At 36.3% G+C, this 23,634-nt stretch overlaps 1 protein-coding gene across 1 annotated transcript; it reads left to right on the plus strand.

Annotated features, from left to right (window-relative positions):
• The first annotated feature begins 9,385 nt into the window (after positions 1–9,385).
• Positions 9,386–17,297, plus strand: LOC100891142 (proton-coupled folate transporter). The gene is made up of 5 exons (XM_003727726.3): positions 9,386–11,103; positions 11,761–11,892; positions 12,973–13,056; positions 16,398–16,554; positions 17,128–17,297. The coding sequence occupies exons 1-5, from the start codon at positions 10,044–10,046 to the stop codon at positions 17,207–17,209; spliced, it is 1,515 nt and encodes a 504-aa protein (XP_003727774.2). The 5' UTR covers positions 9,386–10,043; the 3' UTR covers positions 17,210–17,297.
• Positions 17,298–23,634: the final 6,337 nt, after the last annotated feature.

The raw sequence follows: 23,634 nt of genomic DNA on the forward strand, positions 1-23,634 counted from the left end.
GCTTGTTGAACCACTATTTTGTGGAACACAGTGGTAGATCCAGGGGGCCAGTTCGACAGGGGCCTCGCCCCTGGCAAAAAAAGAAGTCAAAAACACCTTTGAAAAAAGGGGGAAAAAGGGCCCCCACCCCTGGCAAAAAAAGTAAATTGTTTTTTTGTTATCAAGGGGAGGGGGAGTGTTGAGGAAAGAAAAAAAATCAGTGCTCATTACCCCCCCCCCCCCCCCCTCCCCTTCCCTGCTTATTCAGCGTAAAAAGAAAGTGATCCCTAGACTTCCACAACATCCCCTCTCTTGGTGACCCCGTACTCTCTCGGAGATGTTTTTCGAACCTACCCATTGCATTGGTATGTATATTTGTAAAGCGCTTAAAGACATTTGTATTAAGCGCTATATAAGAATTAAATATTATTATTATTATTATTAAACCTAATGACAAAACACTGATGAAGACAGAAATTCAAATTGACAAATGCAAAATTGAAACATTAGCATAACATGAACTTTTATTATTTCGACATAAGCATGAAACATCAACTATACAACATTTCTGTAATTCATATGGTTCGTTCAGTTCTGAATTCTTTCGAAATTCCTGCAATTGGTAAGTAAAGTAATACCAGTCACAGAAATTGGTTCGTCCCACCCCCCCCCCCTCAAAAAATAACTAAATAAACTAATCATAGCTCTCTCTCTAACCAGACATCAGGGGTAAGTCCCATTATATTTGATCTAGTGAATTCTCTAATTTGTTTTAATTAAAAAAAAATCTTGTGTGAAATCTATTCTTATAATAATATACGCCTGTATAAAAAAGAAAAGAATATAAACTGTTTTTCTAAGTAAAATGTGGAATAAATAAAACTTCAAACTTCAAACTTTAAACTTCAAACAAAGGAAAAACTTATACCTCATTGTAACTTCCATTTTGAAAGTCATCTTTATTTAGACCAAGAATGAACCCATCATCTAGTTTAAAGAACTTGAGTACTGGTAATGCGATTGCATTGTGAAAGAAAAGGTGTGGAATGAATCAGAAAAGTTGATCATATAGCATGTAAGTAATGGTGTGTAATGCAAGGTTCTAGAGTCATCAAAATCATCATAAATTTGGCAGAGTCTTGGTAAAGTAACAATCACTTACACAGATAGATGTATATGGGACAACACACATGGTGTCGGGGCTAGTACTACCCTGATTTCCTTATCTTTCTATGCTCATTACTCAGCCAGTATACATTTTCTTCCAAAATTGTTTGGCACATGACATTTATTTGTAATCTTGAACATTCACTGTAAGTTTCGTTAGATTCTGTGAGAATTCATTTTCTTTTTTTACCAGAACTCAAGTTTATCTTTAAATGTTAGTAGTGTAGAGGGCCACGTATGTCAATGCAGTAAATAACAATTTTGCGTGGATAATATAGAGATGTAATGTACACATTGATTGAAAAATTCAGAGGGTTCAGTTTAAACCAACAAAGAAAAAATCATTTTGCGTAGACTTTGCGGACAGTCGCCACAATTAGTTCGATAGTTTGGATTCCGTGCGCTGCGTCGTTTCATCCTCGCTCTCGGAGTCATACTCGCTCTCAGAAGAGTCTGGATGATCGAGTCTAGCATGAATAGATTCTTTTCGCTCTATGTCCTCTATCTTCTCAGAGGCGACGAGTTTTTCTAGACCCGACATCTTGATTTTGGCATCCGACTCGGCTGAGTCCGGCGAATCACGTACTAAACTCATTACCAGTCGTTTGAATCGATCGTCCTGGTAAACCTTCAGCTCTCTCATTTTTCGCTGCAGGTTTCTCACATGTCGCTTCTCCTTCTCCTCTCGCTCTGCCTCAGCCTCGGGCCCGTAGAGCGGTAGATGACTCCCACACATTCGCTTAGTAGCGGCTCCCTGCGACATTCTCCTCCCGGGTCTAAATTCGATTTCAGTTTTACTTTTGCTAGGGATGCTTAGATCAATACCATGTAGCTGCGTGAAATTTCCGCTAGCAGCTTCGCCTGGAACGTGTTGCGTAGACGTACATTCATCAGTGCGTGTTTTCTTTCTTTTGCTAAAAGTTGGCACGGACACCGAAAATTCAGGCAGGGTTAGACTCCTTCTAGTCGTTATATCAGGCAGCGAGGATCGCTTTTCAAAAACGTGTAAATCCTCAAGCATATGTGACGCAGAGCGGCGGACTTTCCCGAAAGGACGCCTGGCCCTCACGTCTGGTTCTGTTACTTTCATTGTGAGTTCTGGCAAGAATGAAGTGTGATTTACACCCATCTCTCGTAGCTCGGTTTCCTTTATGGCTTGGCTTAATAAAAACGACTGCTGTTGCCAGTCTAGGAGGTTTTTCGCTCGCTTCCGGTCTATGGTCATTTGCTTCATTTGGTCTTCAAGGAGCATACCAGCGAAACGGTTGTCTTTGAGGAGAACTCCCTGTATAGCACTGACCGGTAGAGGGCCCTTCCATCTTTTCTTGCGGACCCCGCTCATGTTGAGTTGATCAGCGACCCGTGCAAGTCAGTCGACGTTAGATCATCAGTCTGTGAATGACAGTAAAAAATAAAGAAATTCGAAATTTAGAAAATAGATTAAAAATTATTATCGAGAACATCTTTTTAATTCAAACTTTGGATCAAAACAATTACGGCGCTCTTATTTCAATTTTTTAAAGGCTTTCAAGAATGAAAGTTTAATATTGTCAAATTATTTGGCCATATATTATTTTTTCACGCAATCAGAACTTAGAGAGGGACAGAGCGAGAGAAAGAGAGGTTATATTGAGAGAGAGAGAGAGAGAGAGAGATTAGATTGATAGAAAGAGAGAGATAGAGCTTAAATTGATAGAAAGAGAAAGACAGACTAACAAACAAACAGAGGGACGAAAGAGAGATGAGCTAAAAAAAGAAGGGTGAACAAGTAATAGAAAAATTGATCTATATGAATGGTAGAAGGAAAGGAAAATATATCCTATAATTAGATCAATGTGTGACTATCAGAAATAAGTAAACAGAAATCTAGCAAGAACAAACCAAACCAAACCAGGGGGTGTTTCACAAAGATCCTAAGTTAAACTTATCTCTAAGTTGGACTTAAAAATTATGGAAATCCGTTAGCATCTTTGAAAATATTATTTTAAACGGCTAAATTGTTAATTCAAATCATCCATATTTCCTATCATCAATAAGATTTCATTTTCTTGATGTGGAGTTTATGAAAATTCTAAAATACTTGAATTTTTGCTTTTGAATATGTCTCATTTCAAGGCTACAAATGGCTCTCCATATTATTTAAGTCCAACTTCGAGTTAATTTCGACTTATGATCTTTGTGAAACACTCCTGCTCCATTACTTTGGTTCTCTCTCTCTCTCTCAAAAGCAAACATTACCCGTTTTAGTCAATATTAGACAAACGATTAAAAACCACTTGATATTCCCGTTAACATAACATAGCAACTACATGATAAATAAGACCGTGAAACTAGTAACACAAAGTAGCACCACGCTAAGTCGCTTTAACGGTAAGACACGGTAGTATAGTATAGTAGTAGTAGTAGTAGTAGTTAGGCCTACTGACCAGTGTTGATGATGAAAATGATGATGATAATAATTGATAATAATAAGAACTAAAACAAGAACAAGAACATTATCAAGAACAAACAAAAAAGAAGAACAAGAAAACGAGAAGAAATAAAACAAGAACCAGCACAAGGATAAAAATAACATGATGATGTTAATGATGATGATGCTGATAATACATTTACTTTTAATCATGAAGATGATGATAACGATTATTATGATGATGATGATGATGATGATAATGATAATGATACTAATAGCAATGATGATGATGATGATGACGCTTATAATTGTAGAAAACCTTAAAACCAGGCATGCAGGTGTTGTCATTATACGCTGGAAGGACGCGATACAAAGAACTACTCTTGAGACAGGTGATCCTTTCAGTAATCTCTATTATTCTCTGATTCTGTCTCTATCTTGGGTTTTTTTTTATTGGGGATTGTATTCAATTTTTGATTTCTTGTAGCTTTTTTCTGCAATGACGTGGTTTCGATCAATATTTCGACATTTTACTATATCTCTTTTTTCCATTAATTTTCTTTGAGTCCGTCTTTATAACTCTGTCTAAAGGTTTTTTTCTGAATTTTATTCAATATTTGATTTCTTGTTGTCTTTTATCTGCAATGGCGGGCGTGGTTTCAATCAATATTTCAACATTTTACTTATCTTTTCCCTCATTACACTTGATAAGGCGTATCCCACAACTATGTTTATACGGAATGTCTTGGGGGTTTATTCAATTTCTATATTTCGTTTCAATTTCTTGATACGTATTAGTGTCTACAATGGCGTCCATTTTTCACATCATTTTATAATCCTTTCTCCCTTTTAAAAAACAAGGGGGGAAGAAGCCATGACTTTGAGATTTAATAAATTAACGTTTCCAACACGATTGCAATGGCTCAGTTTCTTTTTTATTTATTCTTGTATTGATTTAGGGAGAGAAACAGTAGTAAAGTGAAAGAGAAAGATGCAAGGGCGAGAGAGAGAGAGAGAGAGAGACAGACAGGAAGAGACAGAGAGAGACAGAGAGTGACTGAGGGAGAGAGAGAGACAGGAAGAGAGAGAGACAGAGAGAGAGAGACTGGGAGAGAGAGAAAGAGAGAGAGAGTGAGAGGAAGAGAATATGAGAGAGGGGAGATGGGAAGGGGAACTAATAGGAGGGGAGAGTTGGAGAGTGTGAAGAGAGATACATAATTATATAGGAACGAATGAGACCAAATATGAAAAATAATAGAGAGGGGCAATATATAGAGAGAAATTTTGAGACACATAGAAAGAATCAGTCTATAGTTAAGATTGAAATGGGGAGAGGAAACAGGAAAAGGAGAGCAAAAGTGAGTATGAAAGATAAAAGAGAGAAAGAGGAATGGAAGGAAATCTGCGATAATCATAAAGAGGAATTATGAAAAATAAATCAAATCAAAAGAAATTTACCTTGTCACAAAATGATAGATGACCGAATCAACAAAGAAATTTTGAACACTGCTTTTGTTTATATTTGGAGTAGCCTATATTTTATTTATTATCCTATCATATTAATGTATATTCAATAATTAAAGTTGAATGTAAATTGTGAAAAAAGACAATATACATAATGCAATCGAAAAATGATTGATGAATTTATCTTACCCATATATTGTCATCATAGTAAGCGTGACGTTGGTCTTCCCTTTTTTCTATTCAATTGCAGATAATATTAGCCACGTGTATTTAAGTCCAACAAGATGAAAACATCCAATTTGAAGGAAATTCCGCACAAGACATCCGAATTTGCGCCATGAGTTGCGGAATCTTTTTCAAGCTATACGACGGAAGTTGTGATATGAGATATGCTGTATGAATGATGAAATATTCCACTGCGGTAACACTTTGGTGACTATCCCAATTAAAGAGCGTTGTCATTCACGGTGCAACCATTCAATCTTGATACAACAGTTGGAGGTGAATTTAATCAGTATCAAACCAAGGCCGAGAAACAATTATTATCTCCTTGATAACATTTGCTTTTGATTCGTAGACACATAACGAAATAATCGCCCCCAAAAATAATCTTACAGCTATCTGTCTCGTCAATGCTTCCGTTGGTTGTTTAGTGTGGTGTGTCTATCTGCAGTTCTGCGAGACAGTCTTCCTCATTCCATCCTGTCCTCAAATATAACAGTTTATTTAGCTTGATAATTTTCTCATTGATGACGTTTCATTGATCACCTGGTCCATCCAAGAAGCTGTGTTGTCTTGGCAACGATGCTTACTTATATTTCCGACGATGTCGGATGAGTCCAAGGCAATGTTGAGATGTTACAAAGACGTGACTGTATACGACAGGGTGTATTGGTAAACTTCCGAAGAAGTCAGCTAAACCTTCAAATTATTGAAGGTTTACTGTTTAGTCTCTCGGTCCAGTCGTTTCTTGCACTGAAACACATCCCAACGTGGTCGTGGAAATAGGAAATTGGTTTAAATGGGCTACAGAAGGGAGAGCAGACTAATAACGAGAGGAGCTGAACCATCTCGGGCACGCACATCAATACGATTGAACTGTTTTTCGTGATTTGTTTTTACATAGGCCTATGCCTGCTTTATCAGAAGGCAAGTATATGCTTACAGATAACAAGCAATTGCATACGACTTTAAGTCCTGTCCGAGGGTTGTGACACCTGCTAAATTATTAAGAAAAATTGAGTCTTTAACGGCTTTGACAGTGCTTTTCAGTGGATCACTCCATTTCCACAGGTTTATCTTAAAAAACTTTAAAATAAACAATAATACTGGATATTTATGTATATATGTAAAAATGAATTATATTATTGAATGTTGAATTGTATATCTGATTTCTTGTCAAAATGACTGTTCTGTTGGCATGGGCGTAGATCTGTAATTAATACCTATTGTTCAGGGGGGGGGAGGTGATCTTGATCTATTCATTGGGAATGTTGGAAATGAAAATAAAAATGAAACTGAAACTGAAACATAGTAATTACAAATTACCTTAGCCCTACCAAAAGACATCAAATCGCACCGGATTCGAATTTGGAAACTCCCGCTATAAAGATAAACAGAATCAAACGTTGTATATTAACCCGTTGACTACTGAATTCACTCATTCCCATAGAGTTATCACAGTGACCACCCGACTCCCGTAGCCAAAAGGTTAAATCCATATAAAACAATTATATGAAAACAGATAACAGAAAGCCTACGGGTCTATTAAAGAGAACCCGGTTATTTTTAGCAGACTTTAATTTACACTTTGTCGTTGCAAGCAAATCCCCATGGCGGAGTAAAAGGAAGACAAATATTCGTGGAGAATACAATGCAGATTATTTACTCCACTTTGTAAAGGAGTCAATATTTAAGCATTCTTAAGCGCTTGGTTACAAGGCTTGAATATTGTGCATGGGAACCAGTTTAAAAGAGAGAGAGAGAGAGGAGGAGAGAGAGGGGGGGGAGGGAGAGAGAGAGAGAGAGAGAGAAAGAGGGGGAGGGGGCAGAGAGAGATATATAAAGGCAGAGATACTTAGAGCCCGCCAGAAAAAAGAGAGATATGTAGAGAGCGAAATGGAGATAGATATACAAGGCGCAAGAGAGAGAGGGAGAGTGGGTGAGATAGAGAGATAATACAGAAAGAGAGAGAGAGAGCCCGCGAAAAGAGAGAGAAGGTCGGAAGAGGGGGGAATGGAGAAAGCATATGTTTTTGTTCTGATGCCTTCTTGAATGACACAACTTACCCCCCCCCCCTATTAATAACAAATAAATACTCGAAATATTGTACCTTAAAATGAAAAAGTCAAGAGACATTTATTATTTGACAAAGAGCATACATGTCTATAAACTTCGCTTAGCAGCTAACAAGCAAAACCAATAAAAGACCAGGAAAATCAAACATTAATAAAGGATGTCAATCCCTTTTTGTATGCATGTGAACTTGCGATTTATCGGTTTATGGGGGGATGGGCGTCTCCATTTTTAAACTTCGCTTAGCAGCTAACAAGCAAAACCAATAAAAGTCCAGGAAAATTAAACATTAATAAAGGATGTCACTCCATTCGTGTATGCATGTGAACTTGCGATTTATCGGTTTATGGGGGGATGGGCGTCTCCATTTTCAGATTTGCAACTTCCATGTTTCCTAATTATATAATTATTATGGCCTTTGAACAGAAAAAGTCAAGAGACATTTATTATTTAACAAAGAGCATACATGTCTATAAACTTCGCTTAGCAGCTAACAAGCAAAACCAATAAAAGACCAGGAAAATCAAACATTAATAAAGGATGTCAATCCCTTTGTGTATGCATGTGAACTTGCGATTTATCGGTTTATGGGGGGATGGCGTCTCCAGGACTATAGATTTACAACTTCAATGTTTCCTAATTATATAATTATGGCCTTTGAACATTGAACGTCTACTCGACTTGTAAAAATAAATATTATTACATTTTTAGTTTATTAAATATACATGTACCGGAGGGGGGGGGGGTGTTTCACAAAGACTGAGTCTGAGATCGACTTTAAGTTGGACTTAAATATGGCAGGCCGTTCATGCCACTGTTTGCCCTCATCATTTACTGGCATTGGTCTCTCAAGGGACGTCCAAATCATGGTCACAAATATACAGAATTTATCATTTTTGATAGTTCATTACTGAAGGAAACAATATTATCAAAAGATCACAATGGTGAGAGCAAACAGTGGCATGATCGGCCTGGCATAATTATTTAAGTCGAACTTAAAGATGAAATTGAGTTCTGGTCATGCGATTGCATTGTGAAAGAAACGGTGTGGAATCGACCAGAAAAGGTTGATCATCTAGCATATAAGAATTTGTGTGTATTGCAAGGTTTTGGAATCATCAAAAATGATAAGAAATTTGGCCAAGTCTTGGTAAAGTTACAAACACTGTACACAGAAAGATGTATATGGCACTACACGAACACGTGACTTAAAAATCCTACCCTGGATTTTTACGATGTTACATGACATATTTATAATATGAAGGCATTTAAAGAGCCATGCTTTTCAGGGAACATGTCTTATCTGATGTTCTTCCACACTTGCATAATAAGAATGATAACGCTCACAAATTATTTTTCACCTCTTCCCAGAACTCAACCTTTTCTTTAAAGTCTATCTTAGTCTTTGTGAAACACTCCCCAGGTAATAAAGGTCCATGCAAGGGGGTGTTTCATACTTTCATAAAGATCTTAAGTCTAACTTAACTCTAAGTTGGACTTAAAACAATAATGGAAAGCCATTAGCATCCTTGAAAATATTTTGTAAAATTTTTTAAAGGCATAAAATGTTGATTCAAATCGTTCATACTTTCTATTATCATGGAAGATTTCATGTTCTTGGCGTGGAATTTATGAAAAGTCTAAAATACTTGAATTTTTGCTTTTGAATATATTTCATTATAAGGCTACAAATGGCTCTCCATAATATTTAAGTCCGACTTAGAGATAAGTTCAACTTAGGATCTTTGTGAAACACCCCCTGGCATTGCATATTTCTAAAATGATAATTATCATTCATTCAAGTGGAACATCAGCAAAATTAATGTGGATGCCGAAACCATGGCACACCAAACATGATGTAAATAACATGATTGTGTACAGACTAAAGTTATTTATGCTGGTAGTCTATCCTTAAGGACCATTAACCTCAGCAAGTTCTGTATTACCCTGTTATTCGTTTTGATCATGTAGTAATAGTATGGAATTTATAATGATGAATCACCTACCTGCACAAACTCCAGGTAGATTGACTGGTACCCTAATATACTTCTTTACCTAATTCTGGAACACAACGATTAAACATAGGCTAATGACTTGGACGTTGGCAAATTTGCCGGGGAAACATCAAGCTCTAAAAGAAAGAAGTAATAAAATGTAACAAATTGTTGCTCAATTTGAAGTATTGGGACTATTTTTTTTCAAGGAGGAGCAGAATGTATGGATAGCGAAATGTGAAATTTTATAATGCTTGGAAAATTACGGAAGTAAAACCCCAACCGGTGTATGGAACGCATCGGCCGTGTGTACGCAGATTTCAGCGTGGAAGTGTGCGCTGAGGGCTAGACAAAGGGAAGCTATGTGTTCCATTTAAAGAAATTGAACTGTAGGATCTTTGATACATATAAAGCTGCAGTATGAGTAGCTAGTCTGAATCACAAGAGGTGCTGTGGTCAAGTGGATAAGTCTCCCGGCCGTGAATCATAAGGTTCGAATCCCTGCCACAGTAAGCAATACTATCGTCCCTCGGCAGGGCATGATGCTACATATTGCACTCTCGACCCGGGTGAATGCAGCGCTACGGTTGCCGGAGCTAAAGCCGGGGATACTATCCGGCGTTCTTTTGGAAGCGCGTGATGCTATAGCGCTGTGGAAGAACGGCATATTATAGTATCATCATTAGAAGTTTTGTGTCTAGGGAGTGTGTCTGTGGACTTCATATTAGATCAGGATGGCAACAGGAAGAAGTTATTTCAAATTCACTAAACTGGTGGACGAGGACGAAGAGAAGGTATTCGAGGAAAATTCAGATGTCGAAGAAAACAGATTCGACGACGACGATGATGACCTCAAAAATAAATTTCCCTGCATCACAGTTGAACCGGTCGTTCTCCTCTTCTACATGGCGTACAGTATGACGTCGACAATGCGAACGGAATACGTCACAATGCGCATCTACAAAGAGTATAACATCCATAACGATTTGAACTTGAACCTTGACCCCTGGAAGGATGACTGCGATATACCAATCAACGCAAGCGTCTCAGCCATCGCGAAGATGGAGAACGCTCAAGCCGACGCTTCCTATTGGCTGTTGATTTACAATCTGGTTCAAATATTCCCCGCGATGATTGTCTCACCGTTGATCGGATCATGGAGTGATCGCGCAGGTCGCAAGAAGGCGATGCTGCTACCAACTATCGGCTATTTGATCGGAATTTCAATTTGGCTTGCAGTTGTCTATTATAGCTTACCAAAATCCTATCTCACCATCGCACATTTTATCATGGGATCGTTTGGGGATTTCCCAACACTTCTCGCCGTCTGCAATGCTTACATGTGTGACATCGCTACACACCAATCGCGAACATATCGCATGATCATTCTCGGTATCGTAATCGAATTCACAACCGGTGTATCACAAGTCGCTATCGGATTTTCGATATTCTATTCAGGTTTCACAGCTCCGTTTTGGTTTATTATCGCCGCTATCGCGACAGCCATTATTTACATTATATTTTTCATTAAGGAATCCAATTTGAAGGCCGGCGAGGAGCCGACAAGCTTTTTTTCCGCGTCACAGTTTGATGCTATATACGCGCTTTTCGCGAACGCCGAATCGAAGAAGAGGAGTCAGCTAGTCTCCTACCTAGTCGTTCTTAGCGTTCACATGATGATTCTCCATTCAACTTACCTGTTGGTCTTATTATTTGTTCTAAGCCCACCGCTGTGTTGGACGTCTATCATTGTAGGATTCTACGTAGCTTGTTCTCTTCTACTTGGTTCAGTTGGTAAGTGATGTTTGGAAAAACACACAATCAAGCAGACGACCGGTTTTGATGTCCTCAAGTAAACGGGTCTATTTGTGAAAAGTATAAAGGGTTAGGATCAGGGTTGCAATGGGGGTTTATTAGGTTCAGATTGAGTTTAGGTTTAGTGTTAGGGTGAGTTATAACATGGGGTTCATGGTTAGTGTAGAAATTGACTCATTGTAGCAGATTGTCACATAATACATGTGACATGGATATTTGGTTCAAACTTTTCAGCTATTTATTGTTTTATTTCAAATAGGAGGGCATTTGAAGAGAAGGCCACTTAGGTGCTTCACTTTTTTCTATGATACTCTTCCAGATCAAACAAAAAGGGATTTGAATGCTCACAACCATCTGTCCGTCTTTACCTAAACTCACCGTTCTCTTAAAAAGAGGACACTCGCTGTCCTCCGAATACGTCTATCTCCTAAACTGACTAAATCATGTAAACGGTACATCTAGGATGAAACATAACTTTTTTAACCTTGTAAAACTTCAAACATTCACCTCGTAATTCGCAATGACTTTCGAGAATAAATTCGATGGCATTTTCAAAACTTATTGCAGCCTATATTACAAATGAATGCCATCTAAATGTTGATAACCACGAATTGTACGCATTGTCCGACATTGCAGGAACTATGGTTGGCGGGAAGATTTGCAGCGGCATGACAGACGATCTATCCATCGCTCAGGTCGGGATCTGGTCTAGTCTCATTGGTCTAACATTCACCGCTTTCGGTGATTCGAGTTTTGTGCTCTTTATCGGTAAGTATTGTCTATTGCTGCAATGAATCACGATGATATTAAATTTAATACAGTTACAAAATGTAGATAAAATTCACTTAAGAGAGACGAAAAATGGTTTTCATGGAATGTATGTACAGGGTCCTTAGAAATGATGTTCAAAGGAAACAATCGAAAAGTGTGATCTCTATAGACAAGTGGACTTTCTACATAGAGATGTTCATTAGGGCAGGTTTTCGACAGTAAATTTAGAGTGACTTTGATTTTGGACCGTTGGGATGTTCAGAATTTCTTTTAAAGATAGGGAAACGTATGCACTGAACGAAATTATCTGTAATTGTTTTGGAAGGATTCCTTATTTAATTTTGTCTGTGCACGAAGACGGAAAATCAAGGTCTTTATTTGTTATCGAACCGTTGGTTCCTTCTTCTTCTTTTGCTCCTATTCCTCCTTTTCTTTCTTCGAATGATTGTTTCTTTTCTTCTCTTTCCTAACTGTCCTCCTCCTTCTTATTTTTATCCTCAACCTTTTTCTTCTCCTTCACCTTCTTTATCAATATCTCCCTTCTCTTCTTCCTGTTCTTGTTCTCTTTCTTCTGCTTCTTTTCCTTCTTCTTCTCCTTCTTTTTATTTTTTTTCCTTTTTTCCTTCTTTCCTTTTTGTTATTATCATTATTATCATTATTATCAGCATAATTATTATCATTATTGTTACTATCATTATTATTAGTAGTATTACAATTATTGTTATTATTATTATCATCACTATACAGTGGTGAAGTGTGACGTCATCAAAAAAATCTATTTTTGTAATTTCTCAATTAACATTAGGAGCCAGAGCAATATAACACTGAGTTCCTATAGGAAATCTTTTTATTCAGATGGTCATATCTCAGCCAATACTTAACATATTCAATTGGTTTACGACATTTGGACATTTCTTTTGATACTCTTTCGGAAAATGCAGAAAAAATTGAGAAATTCCAAAAATAGATTTGTATGATGTCACAGCTTCGGTACTCTATATCATCACTATTGTTATCATCATCGTTATCGCTTTTATTCTTTTTCTCCGCCGTCGTCTTCTTCTTCTTCACCCATAGCCGCCACCTTGGGTTCATTCCGGTTTCTGACGTCACCATCGATGAGATCAAGCCTTTCCAAACTGGCCAATGAAAATGAACAGGGTAACTATAATTAATAATAATAATAATACGTAAGATTTATAAGGCGCCAAATCCACTTGACAGTCAAATGCTCAAGGTGCAGCTTGTGCAAAAGATGAAATGATAAATATATATATATATATATATAAGTGCAATAGGAAAGGTACAGACATGAAAGGTAATGGTAATCAATTATAAGCTAAATTAAACAGATATTTCTTAAGATTGCTTTTTAACACTTCAGCAGAACTGCTATTTTTAATCCATTGAAGGAGAGTATTCCATAATGAAGGCCCAGCATGAGCGAAGGTTTGCTCACCCACTTTGTTTTAACTCTAGGAGTAAGTAAGCCAGAGTTTTGAGAACGTAGCTGTCTAGAGGGAAAGTAACGCTTGATCAAGCCGATGTTGTACTGCGGAGCAGAGCCATGTATACAGTTACATAATAAAATTCTGACACCAATTCAACAATAATGGGGCTGATGATGATGGTGATGAATATACCTTAAATATGTTGTTTAATTCTCAAACATAAATGTACTTTGTAAACTTATTTGATTACGAACATACTTGTCAGTTTTTCGTTACTTGTATAATTCATTTGTTCTATTATATATTGTATTACTGTATGGTTTATATATGTCATTTAATTTGTGGATATTTGAGTGGAAAATAAATAAATCAAATCAAAATCAAATCAAATCAAAAATATACCTTGAAGACCACACCTCGCCATCGTAGTGATGAAGATCCAGTAGATTGTGGCATGGCACTGTTAAGGGGGTCCCTTGATGATGATGGTGGTGGTGGTAGTGATGATGGCGATGATGATGGTGGTGGTGGTGGTGGTGGTGGTAGTGATGATGACGATGATGATGATGGTGGTGGTAGTGATGGTGATGATAACGGTGATTTTGGTGATTGTTTATATAGTGGCGATAGTGATGGTGATGATGACGGCGATAATGATGATGATAATGGTGATTGTGGTGATGGTTAATACATTGGTGATGATGATGATGGTGATGTTGATGATGATGATGATGATGGGGTGATGATGATACTGATAATGATTATGGTGATGCTGATGATGATGATGAGGAGGAGGAGGAAGAGAGAAGGAGGATGGTGGTTATGACGGTGAGATGGTGATGATGATGAAGGTGATGATGATGATAGTTATTTTGATAATCAAGATGAAGTCAACGATAGCGGAGACATTCTTATACTATATCCCTCTTAAAGGCATAGGGATGGTTGAGTTCTGTTGCAGAGGGCACTTTCTGGTGAGATAATGAAAAACTGAATGTCAAATTTGAAAGAACATACAATTTAAATTACAAAATCATCTTTGTTTGAACAAAATCGGTTCAGAGACGGCTTAAATATCCATAAATATAACCATTTTTAATATATTTTGTGTACCACCACAAATATTAGATAATTTGATCCAGCCGTTGAATAAACGATATAGCGCCTCATCCGTTTTATTCCAGCCAGTTGCCGATGTTGGCTTTTTCGTGTTGGTTATAATACGTACAACCAGCCGACCCATGTATTGTTATTATTAATTAATTGATTGATTAACTGTATTTTTAGAAAGTAGAGCTGAATTTGTATGATCGTATTGGGAGAATTTCACACATTTTGGGGTCTAAAATTACCTTCTAGAATTTTAGATCCTCATAGGTTACTAGAAATGTCATAATAAATAAATAAGAATAAGAGCAATAACCATGCACTTTGAAGGTATTAATTTTAGATTATTAATTAATTGATTGATTAACTGTATTTTTAGAAAGTAGAGCTGAATTTGTATGATCGTATTGGGAGAATTTCACACATTTTGGGGTCTAAAATTACCTTCTAGAATTTTAGATCCTCATAGGTTACTAGAAATGTCATAAATAAGAATAAGAGCAATAACCATGCACTTTGAAGGTATTTGCGGTCTGAAACAAGAAGTCAACTATTCCTTCAACAATGTTAATTCTGAGATGCATGGCCTTACGTGTTATCAGCGTCTTTAATAACCTCTTGTCATCATTTAGCGGTTGAGAATTAAGCACACGACCTTCAAAGTTGTGCACTTGCAAAATTTATTCGATATATATTTACTATGAATTACTGTGATGTGTGTGTATTGGGTTTTTACAGACGTGTATCAATCAGATATGATTATTTACGTCTGGGACCGACCTTTAAACGTCACCATCCGAAAGACGTGACTCAGTTTCGAACCTGCGTCCTCGGCTGAATCAGTTTGTAGGCCTAACTTCCACTTTTTAGCTGGATTACAGGCGCACGCCACAACGCCTAGTTAAAGTCCTATGGCTTCTATCGGTAAATCAATAATGATGAATCAAAATCAATTTTAGCAACTGTCCACCAGAAAAAGTATATTCTAATCTCAATTGCATTAACTTCATCACATAGATCACTTGAAGTATATTTGGTGTGAAAGTATTACTAATCTATTTATAAATTAATATCAGCTATTGTTGGTTATTATAAGTAGTTATCCGATTTCTTTTCAAATACAATTTTTTTTCTTTTGGAAACAGACCTATTTGCATAGAAATAACCCACTCATCGTTATATTTATTCTGCAAATGAATTTTAAATGGGATTTTGTATTAGATTTTGGAATATATTGCTGTTTTTCTTTCTGTAATTAAATGTCAACCTCTGATAATCGATTACAAATGCATATAATATGCACGACCGTGTACACACAATCTATATGCACGACCGTCTAGCCAGGCGGGGCCCACCGGACCTAAGGGCGCTGATGCCGAGGAAGTACCGCTCCTTGATTTTATGACGGATCAATGTAGCATGATTCAGGTTAGATTGGACAGGTTTGAAAGGATATGGAGACACAATAATTATTGGACACTAAAAACCGCATGGTGCAAGTGGAAGTCAAACTGACCGAAATTATAGCTTCAATTGCATTTAAAGGCATCGTTTAGCAATGTAGTAAATCTGAGGTGCATGGCCCTACGTGTTATGAGTGTCTGTGATGACAATGGTGTAATGTTGACAGGCACGTAGCCACGGGGGGGGGGGGGGGGAGATCTCTCTCTCCTCTCTCTCTCTCTCTCTCTTGTTTATACCATGTATTTTTCCTATTACTGTACAAGCTTTTATACACTTTTTTGTAGTTTCCATTTTTTCTCTTACTATCTTTATTTGCCATTTTGTATATATTATATTTGTTTTCATGCTGAGAAAAATGAATAAAGTGAACTGAACTTGAAAAAAAACCTAGCAACGGAAATTTTCTTAGGAAAGCTTAGGTACATCTTTGCGATCACATTTGTTCACATTTTCTCCTTATTTATTCCTTATATTCAACAGGTGCTATAATGGCTTGTGCAGGCTGTGTTGAAAGTCTCGGCAATCTGATTGGTCCATCCTTGTTTAACCTCATCTACAGTCTCACTCTGGATTACTTTCGAGGGCTTGTTTTCCTTGTCATGGCCGCGCTATACGTTCCAATATCAGTACTTGTCACGTAAGTAATGGCTCCTGACAAAACAACTGGTGTACAAGTCTAAGTTTATGTAAAAAGAAAATAAATACAGTATGAAGTCACTGTGTTCAGTGAAGAACAGATACGAATTCAAATTCTTGCCACATCGTTTTTTGATCCTCGGTTTACCCAATAGACCGGCTTACTAACATATTTAAACTGTATGCATATTTCAACAACCTGAAAGCTTGTCCAAGGCTTGCCAGACATAACATCAAGACAGTAATGCAAGCAAATTGGATTCCGATTATTTTAGTTCAGTCATTTATGACAGGTTAATTGAATAACTCGTCATTGTATATGTTCCCAAAAGAAACAGCCATAAATTTGAATATATTAGTAAACAGGTCTATTATGCAAACCACAAATTATATCTGGAAAATACAACATCTATTTATCAGAATTTTATTTAATTACATTTTTCTTTTCTTTCTTTGTTTCCTCTTTTTATTTATAATTCCTTTTAATTAACTCTCAAGGCTACCCAAACTTCAAACCTCCTCAAAACAAAAGTTTAATTTATGTCCTCATGTTTTCTCTTTTCTACTGCGACAGGTTTTACCAATGGTCAGACTGGATCAAGAGTGCGCCACCTAGCGTTGACAAACAAGATAATGACGACAAAGATAAGAAATAGTGTACATTATACAGTCAAACCTGCTTTAGTGATCACCCGTCTACAAAGACCACATGTTGTGTTTCCCTTGAAAAAAGGTTTCTCATTGAAACATGTACTAAAGGAACCTGTACATAAAGGCCACCTGCCTGTAAAGACCATTTTTCTTTGTCTCACTTGGGTGGTCTTTATAGAAAGGTTTCACTGTATAATGATATCGCCTATCTGTCTTTAGAAGATGTGCATTGTTGTTCACCACCTATATCCCCTATTCCCTATTATATAACATTAATATATGTTATTTATAAATTGTTTATACCTCTGTACTACCTGTGACGTCACTAACACAGACAACGGAAAATAGGCACCAAGCTAATAGCATTTGATGTCTGAAAGTAGTTTCTAATCTCACCGCTAAAAGAAAATTACTTTGTAGTCATTGACAATACATGTTGGTTGTGTTCCTTCAGCGGAAAGCCGACTCATTAATTAGTTTCCCCAATTTCCGATGGTAGTCATTATTTAATCAGCAGTAGATGCATGTTTCTAAAAAAAAATAGTGACAACCCTACCACCAACCCTGAACCAATCTTATGCGCACTTGGGGGTGTTTCATAAAGGTGTTCGTAAAGTTACGCATGGCCTTACGAACGACTTGTAATACGAAAATGCCAAATGGGATGCTCAATCATTATTAACTGCATCAACTTAAGTTGAAATGTGCAGATTTAGATTAACATTCTTATCATAACAAACATTTTCAATGCAAAGTATATTTTTTACCATAATTTAATTGAGGTTATTGGAAATATCAGAAAAAACTTTGGGCATCCTATCTGACACTTCATATACAAGTCGTTCGTAAAGTCATGCGTAACTTTACGAACAGCTTTATGAAACACCCCTATACTGTATGCATCAAGGAGATTGTAATAAATCCTTGATGCAACACCTGGTATGTGAATTTAGCTACATAACGTCTACAGGGCTATTTTCGAAACGTGCCTCTACGACTACTGTATAGTGCCAATTAAACAAGAATACAAGAATGACAATATATTTACGATCGAAAACGAATATTGAATGATTAGAAGAGAGTGTTAGAATAAATCTTTTTTTTTAACAATAGGAACTTGATGTCATGTTTTATGAAGTGTTTCATTGTATTTAAGTGTTACACATGTTTCTTGTATATTCGTCTGGATGAAAATGGAAAATGAAAATTTTTAAAAAAGAGAGAAATTAGAAAGAAAATGAAATGAGCAAAAAAGGAGAATAAAAAAGGAATAAATAAACGAACGAAAGAAGGAATAAAAGGGGGAAAAGGAATAAAGAAATATTGAAAGAAAGTGGAAAAAGGAGAAAGGAAGAAAGAAATACATATGTAAATCACAATGAAAGAAAGAAAAAAGAAGATGGAAATAAAAGAAAGAAATATTTAAATAATGTGGAGAGAAAGAGAGAGAAAAGAAATATAGCAAGAGAGAATGGAAAAAAGGAAAGCAAATACCAGAAAGAAGTGAAGAAAAGTGAAGCAAGAAAAATAAATGAAAAGAGGAAAAGGAAAAGAAAAAAAAAAGGAATAATGAAATGAAAGAAAAAAAATCTAGAAAGAAAGTGGAAAAAAGGAGAAAGAAGAAATTACAACGAAAGAAAGATAAAAAGAAGGAAAAAGGAAATAACCGAAAGAAAGGAATGAAGAAATACTAAATAAATACAGAAAGAAAGAGAGACCAACAGAAGTATAGCAATCAAAGAATGACAAGAAGAAACAAATAACATATAAAGAAACAAAGAAATATTAAATAAGTGCGGAAAGAAAGAAAGAAAAAGAGAAAGAATGCAAGAAAGAAAAAGAGGGAAGGGGAATAACAGGAAGATAGTAGGGGCCCTCTTTATAAGCAATTTGCTTCTTTGCGGTCCTGATCATATATTTGTATTTTGTATGTATTCTATTTTCTACTGTATGTTTTGCTTTTACATGTATATATATGGTTAATCAATTCAATTCAATTCAAGAAGCGAAGAAAGAAAGGGGAAAATATAGCAATAGAAAAATGAGATTTTATGAAAGCAATATAATACCTCGGCTCCAGTGACCTTGTCCTAGCCACATTGCACTTATAACACAACTACAAAGAAATTTAAAAAAAGAAAACACTTCCTTATATTTCAAACACGGTTAACATGTTTATTTTCGTCATTGCAGCACAAAGCATATAGCATCAATATCAAAGTATTGTTTAAATTGATGAAATAATGAATAAAAATTACAGACATTATGACGGTTAGGAATAAATATTATCCTGTTTCAATACAATGTATTCACATCAACAACAAAGGGAATATGTGTATTACGCTCGGGTCAAATATAAGAATATTATTCACAACATTGAAATTTAATCACATTCTTGTGGAATAGACCGGTTTACTAATTTCGTGCATACTTCTTGAAAAAAGGGGGTTTCCCTTGATAACTTAAAAGCTTGCCAGACATAGCAACAGCTAATGTATGCAAAGTGGATTCCACCTATAGAGATGGTGTTATGTAGAGCAGGCAAATTAGTAAACGGGGGTGCTGAAACAAGCTTAAATTTAAAAACATTAGTAAAAAACAGGTCTATAACAAAGCATACAAGGCTATAAGGGGATTCCCCGTCATCAAAAAAGGGAGTTTCCCCCCAATATACACACCTTGCGACTGTTGAAGGTGGGCATGAATATTACGAAGACTGCAAATTTCTGAGATGTTAATGTGTGTGGGAGGTTGACAGAAGTCTTGCAAAAAACACAACAAGGTGATAGGCCTGTTGACAATACATAATTACTATGGTATATGGGATGCATGCAAGGAAGTTTAGTGAAGGGGGAAGGGGCAGGGATGGGGGTCACCACCATCTGAAAAATCAACCCCTATTTGAAAGCGATTCCGGGCAAAAAAGACAATGCGGTTTGTGTGGTGCTTTCCTAGTCAGTGACTGTTTAATTAGAATCTCTCGACTCCTACCCCTAACTCCCCTTTTTTTAAATTTTGTTTGTATGAAGTGGGTGCGTAGGAGAAGATGAGAGAGAGAGAGAAAGAAAATGTGTGTGCATTCAAGAGTAGGGGAGAGAGAGGGGGAGGGAGGGAGAGAAAGAGAGGGGGAGGGAGGGAGAGAGAGAGGGAGGGGGAGAGAGCAGTGAAGAAGGGAATGAGAGAGAAAGTTACAATATCATGAAAAGTAAAAGAACGGGTACATATATATATCATAAAACATCCTAAACAAAATTAAAACCTAGAAAAAAGAAAAACAAAACAAAACCTATACAAATATTATCATGGCCAGATAAATACCAATCATAAAACTTGCAAGAAATAAATTTAAAATGCAACGAAGCAGAGAATAACAACAAACCATTCCTGTCCAATTAAATATATATGCTTTATATTACAAACAAGAGATTATATTTCCATGAGTATATTGGTAACTTTACTCTTCCCTTTCCTGCAACTCTGAAAATAAAATAACAGTTTTTTTTAAATAAATATCCCATATAGAACAATTACATTAAAACCTGTCTTATCAATGCCACCCAAGGAAATCAAGAACAAGTGGCCACTGTAGACAGGTCACCTTTCTAGACAGGTTTCCCCTCTAGAGGGAGCTATACAGGTGATGGTCTTTATATAGAGGTGGCCACTTAGACAGGTTTGACTGTACAATCATTGTCTTCATGGGAGGAAAGAGAGTTCCAATAGAAAAGTAATTTCCAAACTATCAATGATACTCCGACTTATTTACCTTTAAAAAAAATTTAAAAACCACCACATAACTGAGATGACCTATTACATTTTCTTCAACATACATGTATTACTATCCAAAATCCAATACATGTTTTGCATTAATTAGAGTTCCAATAGAAAAGTAATTTCCAAACTATCAATGATACTTCTCATTTATCTTTTAAAAAGACACAACCAACCTCAAAATCCAATACATGTATTGCATTCATGAGAAGCTAGACCTGGAAGTGGCCAGAACAGCAATCATACAAAAATATGATTTAGCATAGATTTTAGTTCACACATAATTTTCATCGTACATGTATATAACTTTACATGATACCTTGCATTAAAGCCACACTGCACTACTTGTAGCGACTTGCTCCCTCTATATAGAAAACTTCCCCAATCGGTGCCAGTTGGTCCCCCATGATCCTCTTTTTCTTATGTTAATTGAGAGCTGAGTTAATGAGATAGCCACCTGTCAGTGACCTCGCTGGCTAGCTGGGTGGTCTAATCCCTTCTGGCTGAACTAGTACAGCCGGCCTTTAAAATCCAGAAGGACATTAACTCTGCGTTATATGTTAGTAAATGAATCGACCCCTTTCTGACTCCAGATAATAGCGCGTTGAAGAATGTTAGTGTGAACATTGATGGCTTCGACGCTAATTGAAAAATAATCTCCATTGAGTGTTGGTACTTGAGAACTAACACCATCCAAAACACTAGTACTTCAATTTAACAAGCAATATTATTCTACTCGAAATAAATAAAGTTTCACGACTTGACGCTAAGCACATTATAACTTTGTCTGGCATTTGGTGTTCAGTAAATGAAATTAATTATATGATACTAAAATTAACCACAGAATGCCACATGTGTAATGTAAAGAGCCCCATTTTCCAGTTAATGTGTGCAGTGCATCCAATTTTAAGCACGAGAGTCATTTACCTTTCATTTAATAATTCTAAAACCTCAGAGTATACAATCAATTCTACTACATAATCAACCGTTCCTAATTACTCCAGACAGTTTATTTCACTATGTCATTGCTTAACTAGTATTCAACTCTTTCTTGAATTCTAGCCAAGAATTAATCAGATCGATGAACTGGTTTGCGACATTAATTTACCCAGCTGAGCTAAATTAGCGGGTATTCATTGAGAAGGTCTAAAGAGATGTCGGTTTCAGATCTAAGTGCTTTTCTTGTAAATACTTTCACTTTCAGATAAGTGTCAGACAATTAGCCAACCGTTACCCAACTAACAATACACACAAAATGCAAGTCATTATCTTGTGGTCCCACTTACTAGCTTTTGTGTTTGTAAAAAGTAAATTGTATGGCTCGTCACATAATAATGAACAACTATTTGTTCTTTTCTTTCTGCTAGTCCCATTCACCAGCTTTTCTGTTTGTAAAAACTTCATTCTTTAGCTAGTCAATTAATAATCAAACTATAGTTTCTTTTAAAGCGCTTAATTACTTATAAGTGACCAAAGTACCTACAGTCTTATCATTATTCTGGTCACTGGTTTCAATTACCATTCTGGACATGACAGTGTACATTTTCCACTCCCTGGGGAGGATTTCAGCTGGTCGCTGATTAATGGGCATTCTATCATGCAGGTGCACTACTTAGAGCCATATGTAATAGTCCCATATACAGTACTATCCTTTACACATAGCTTCTGTTTTCGGATGCATTTCCAGTTTCAGTTTTAGTTTATTGTTTCAATTTCACATGTATCGAGTATATATTTCACATTCTGCAATGAATTCACAAATAAAATGGTACAAAAAATGTGAATTCAATCAACAGATACATAAAACAGAAAGAGAAAACCTCATACACTGTATAGACTTGTTTGCAGGCAGGAAATTTAAAAAGACTGATCTCAATTAAATAGAAGAGTTGAGGGGCCTGGAAAGATAGCTATGGTTGTAAGTTATAGCCCCCAAAGGGTAGTTAACTTTAGAACAATCTCAAAAATAGAGGGAACAAACAACCAATGTTAATTACATTATTAGAATTTGCATTCAAGAAAAAAAAGCAATGAATGTTACAGTCACTTTAATTCAAATAATGTACATGATGTATCAAATTGTATATACCTCTCTTTAGAAATCTAGCCATCTGATTGGTCGAAATTGGAGTTGTGATTTTAGCCATGGCATGCCCGCCTACCGGTCAATAGTCTTTTTAAAGATGCCCGTTGCCCTGGGTATCAGGCCGCATAAATAAATATATTTCCATGTAGATATCCGAGCTTCTAAATGCAAACCTTCTCTTGTCAGGTTTCATGTCTTCTCCCGGACAACAAACCAACAAACAATCATGTATAAGAATAGATCTCTTCCTGTTTCTAAGATATATACGCTGCATTTTTTCTTCATGAAAATATCTTTAAAAGCGTAACACTTTATCTTTGCTTTTAAAGCTAAATATCTTCAAAAACAATATCTAACGTCCACGACTCGATCCCACCCTGCTAAATAGTACATTTAACTTTAAGCCACGATTTCACATTCTTATTTTTTTAAAGAATTTTCTATTCAAAGCCACCATAATTGCAAGTTTAACAAAGCCACATATTTCTTTGCTTGATCTAGCATTCTCAATTGGTTGCAGGCCAAAAGTTTTAAGTGATTCCCATGTGAGTGAAGACAAGTGCAATTTAAATC

Source organism: Strongylocentrotus purpuratus, unplaced genomic scaffold (genome assembly GCF_000002235.5).
Source record: "Strongylocentrotus purpuratus isolate Spur 01 unplaced genomic scaffold, Spur_5.0 spur5_scaffold_20, whole genome shotgun sequence".
NCBI lineage: Eukaryota > Metazoa > Echinodermata > Echinoidea > Camarodonta > Strongylocentrotidae > Strongylocentrotus > Strongylocentrotus purpuratus.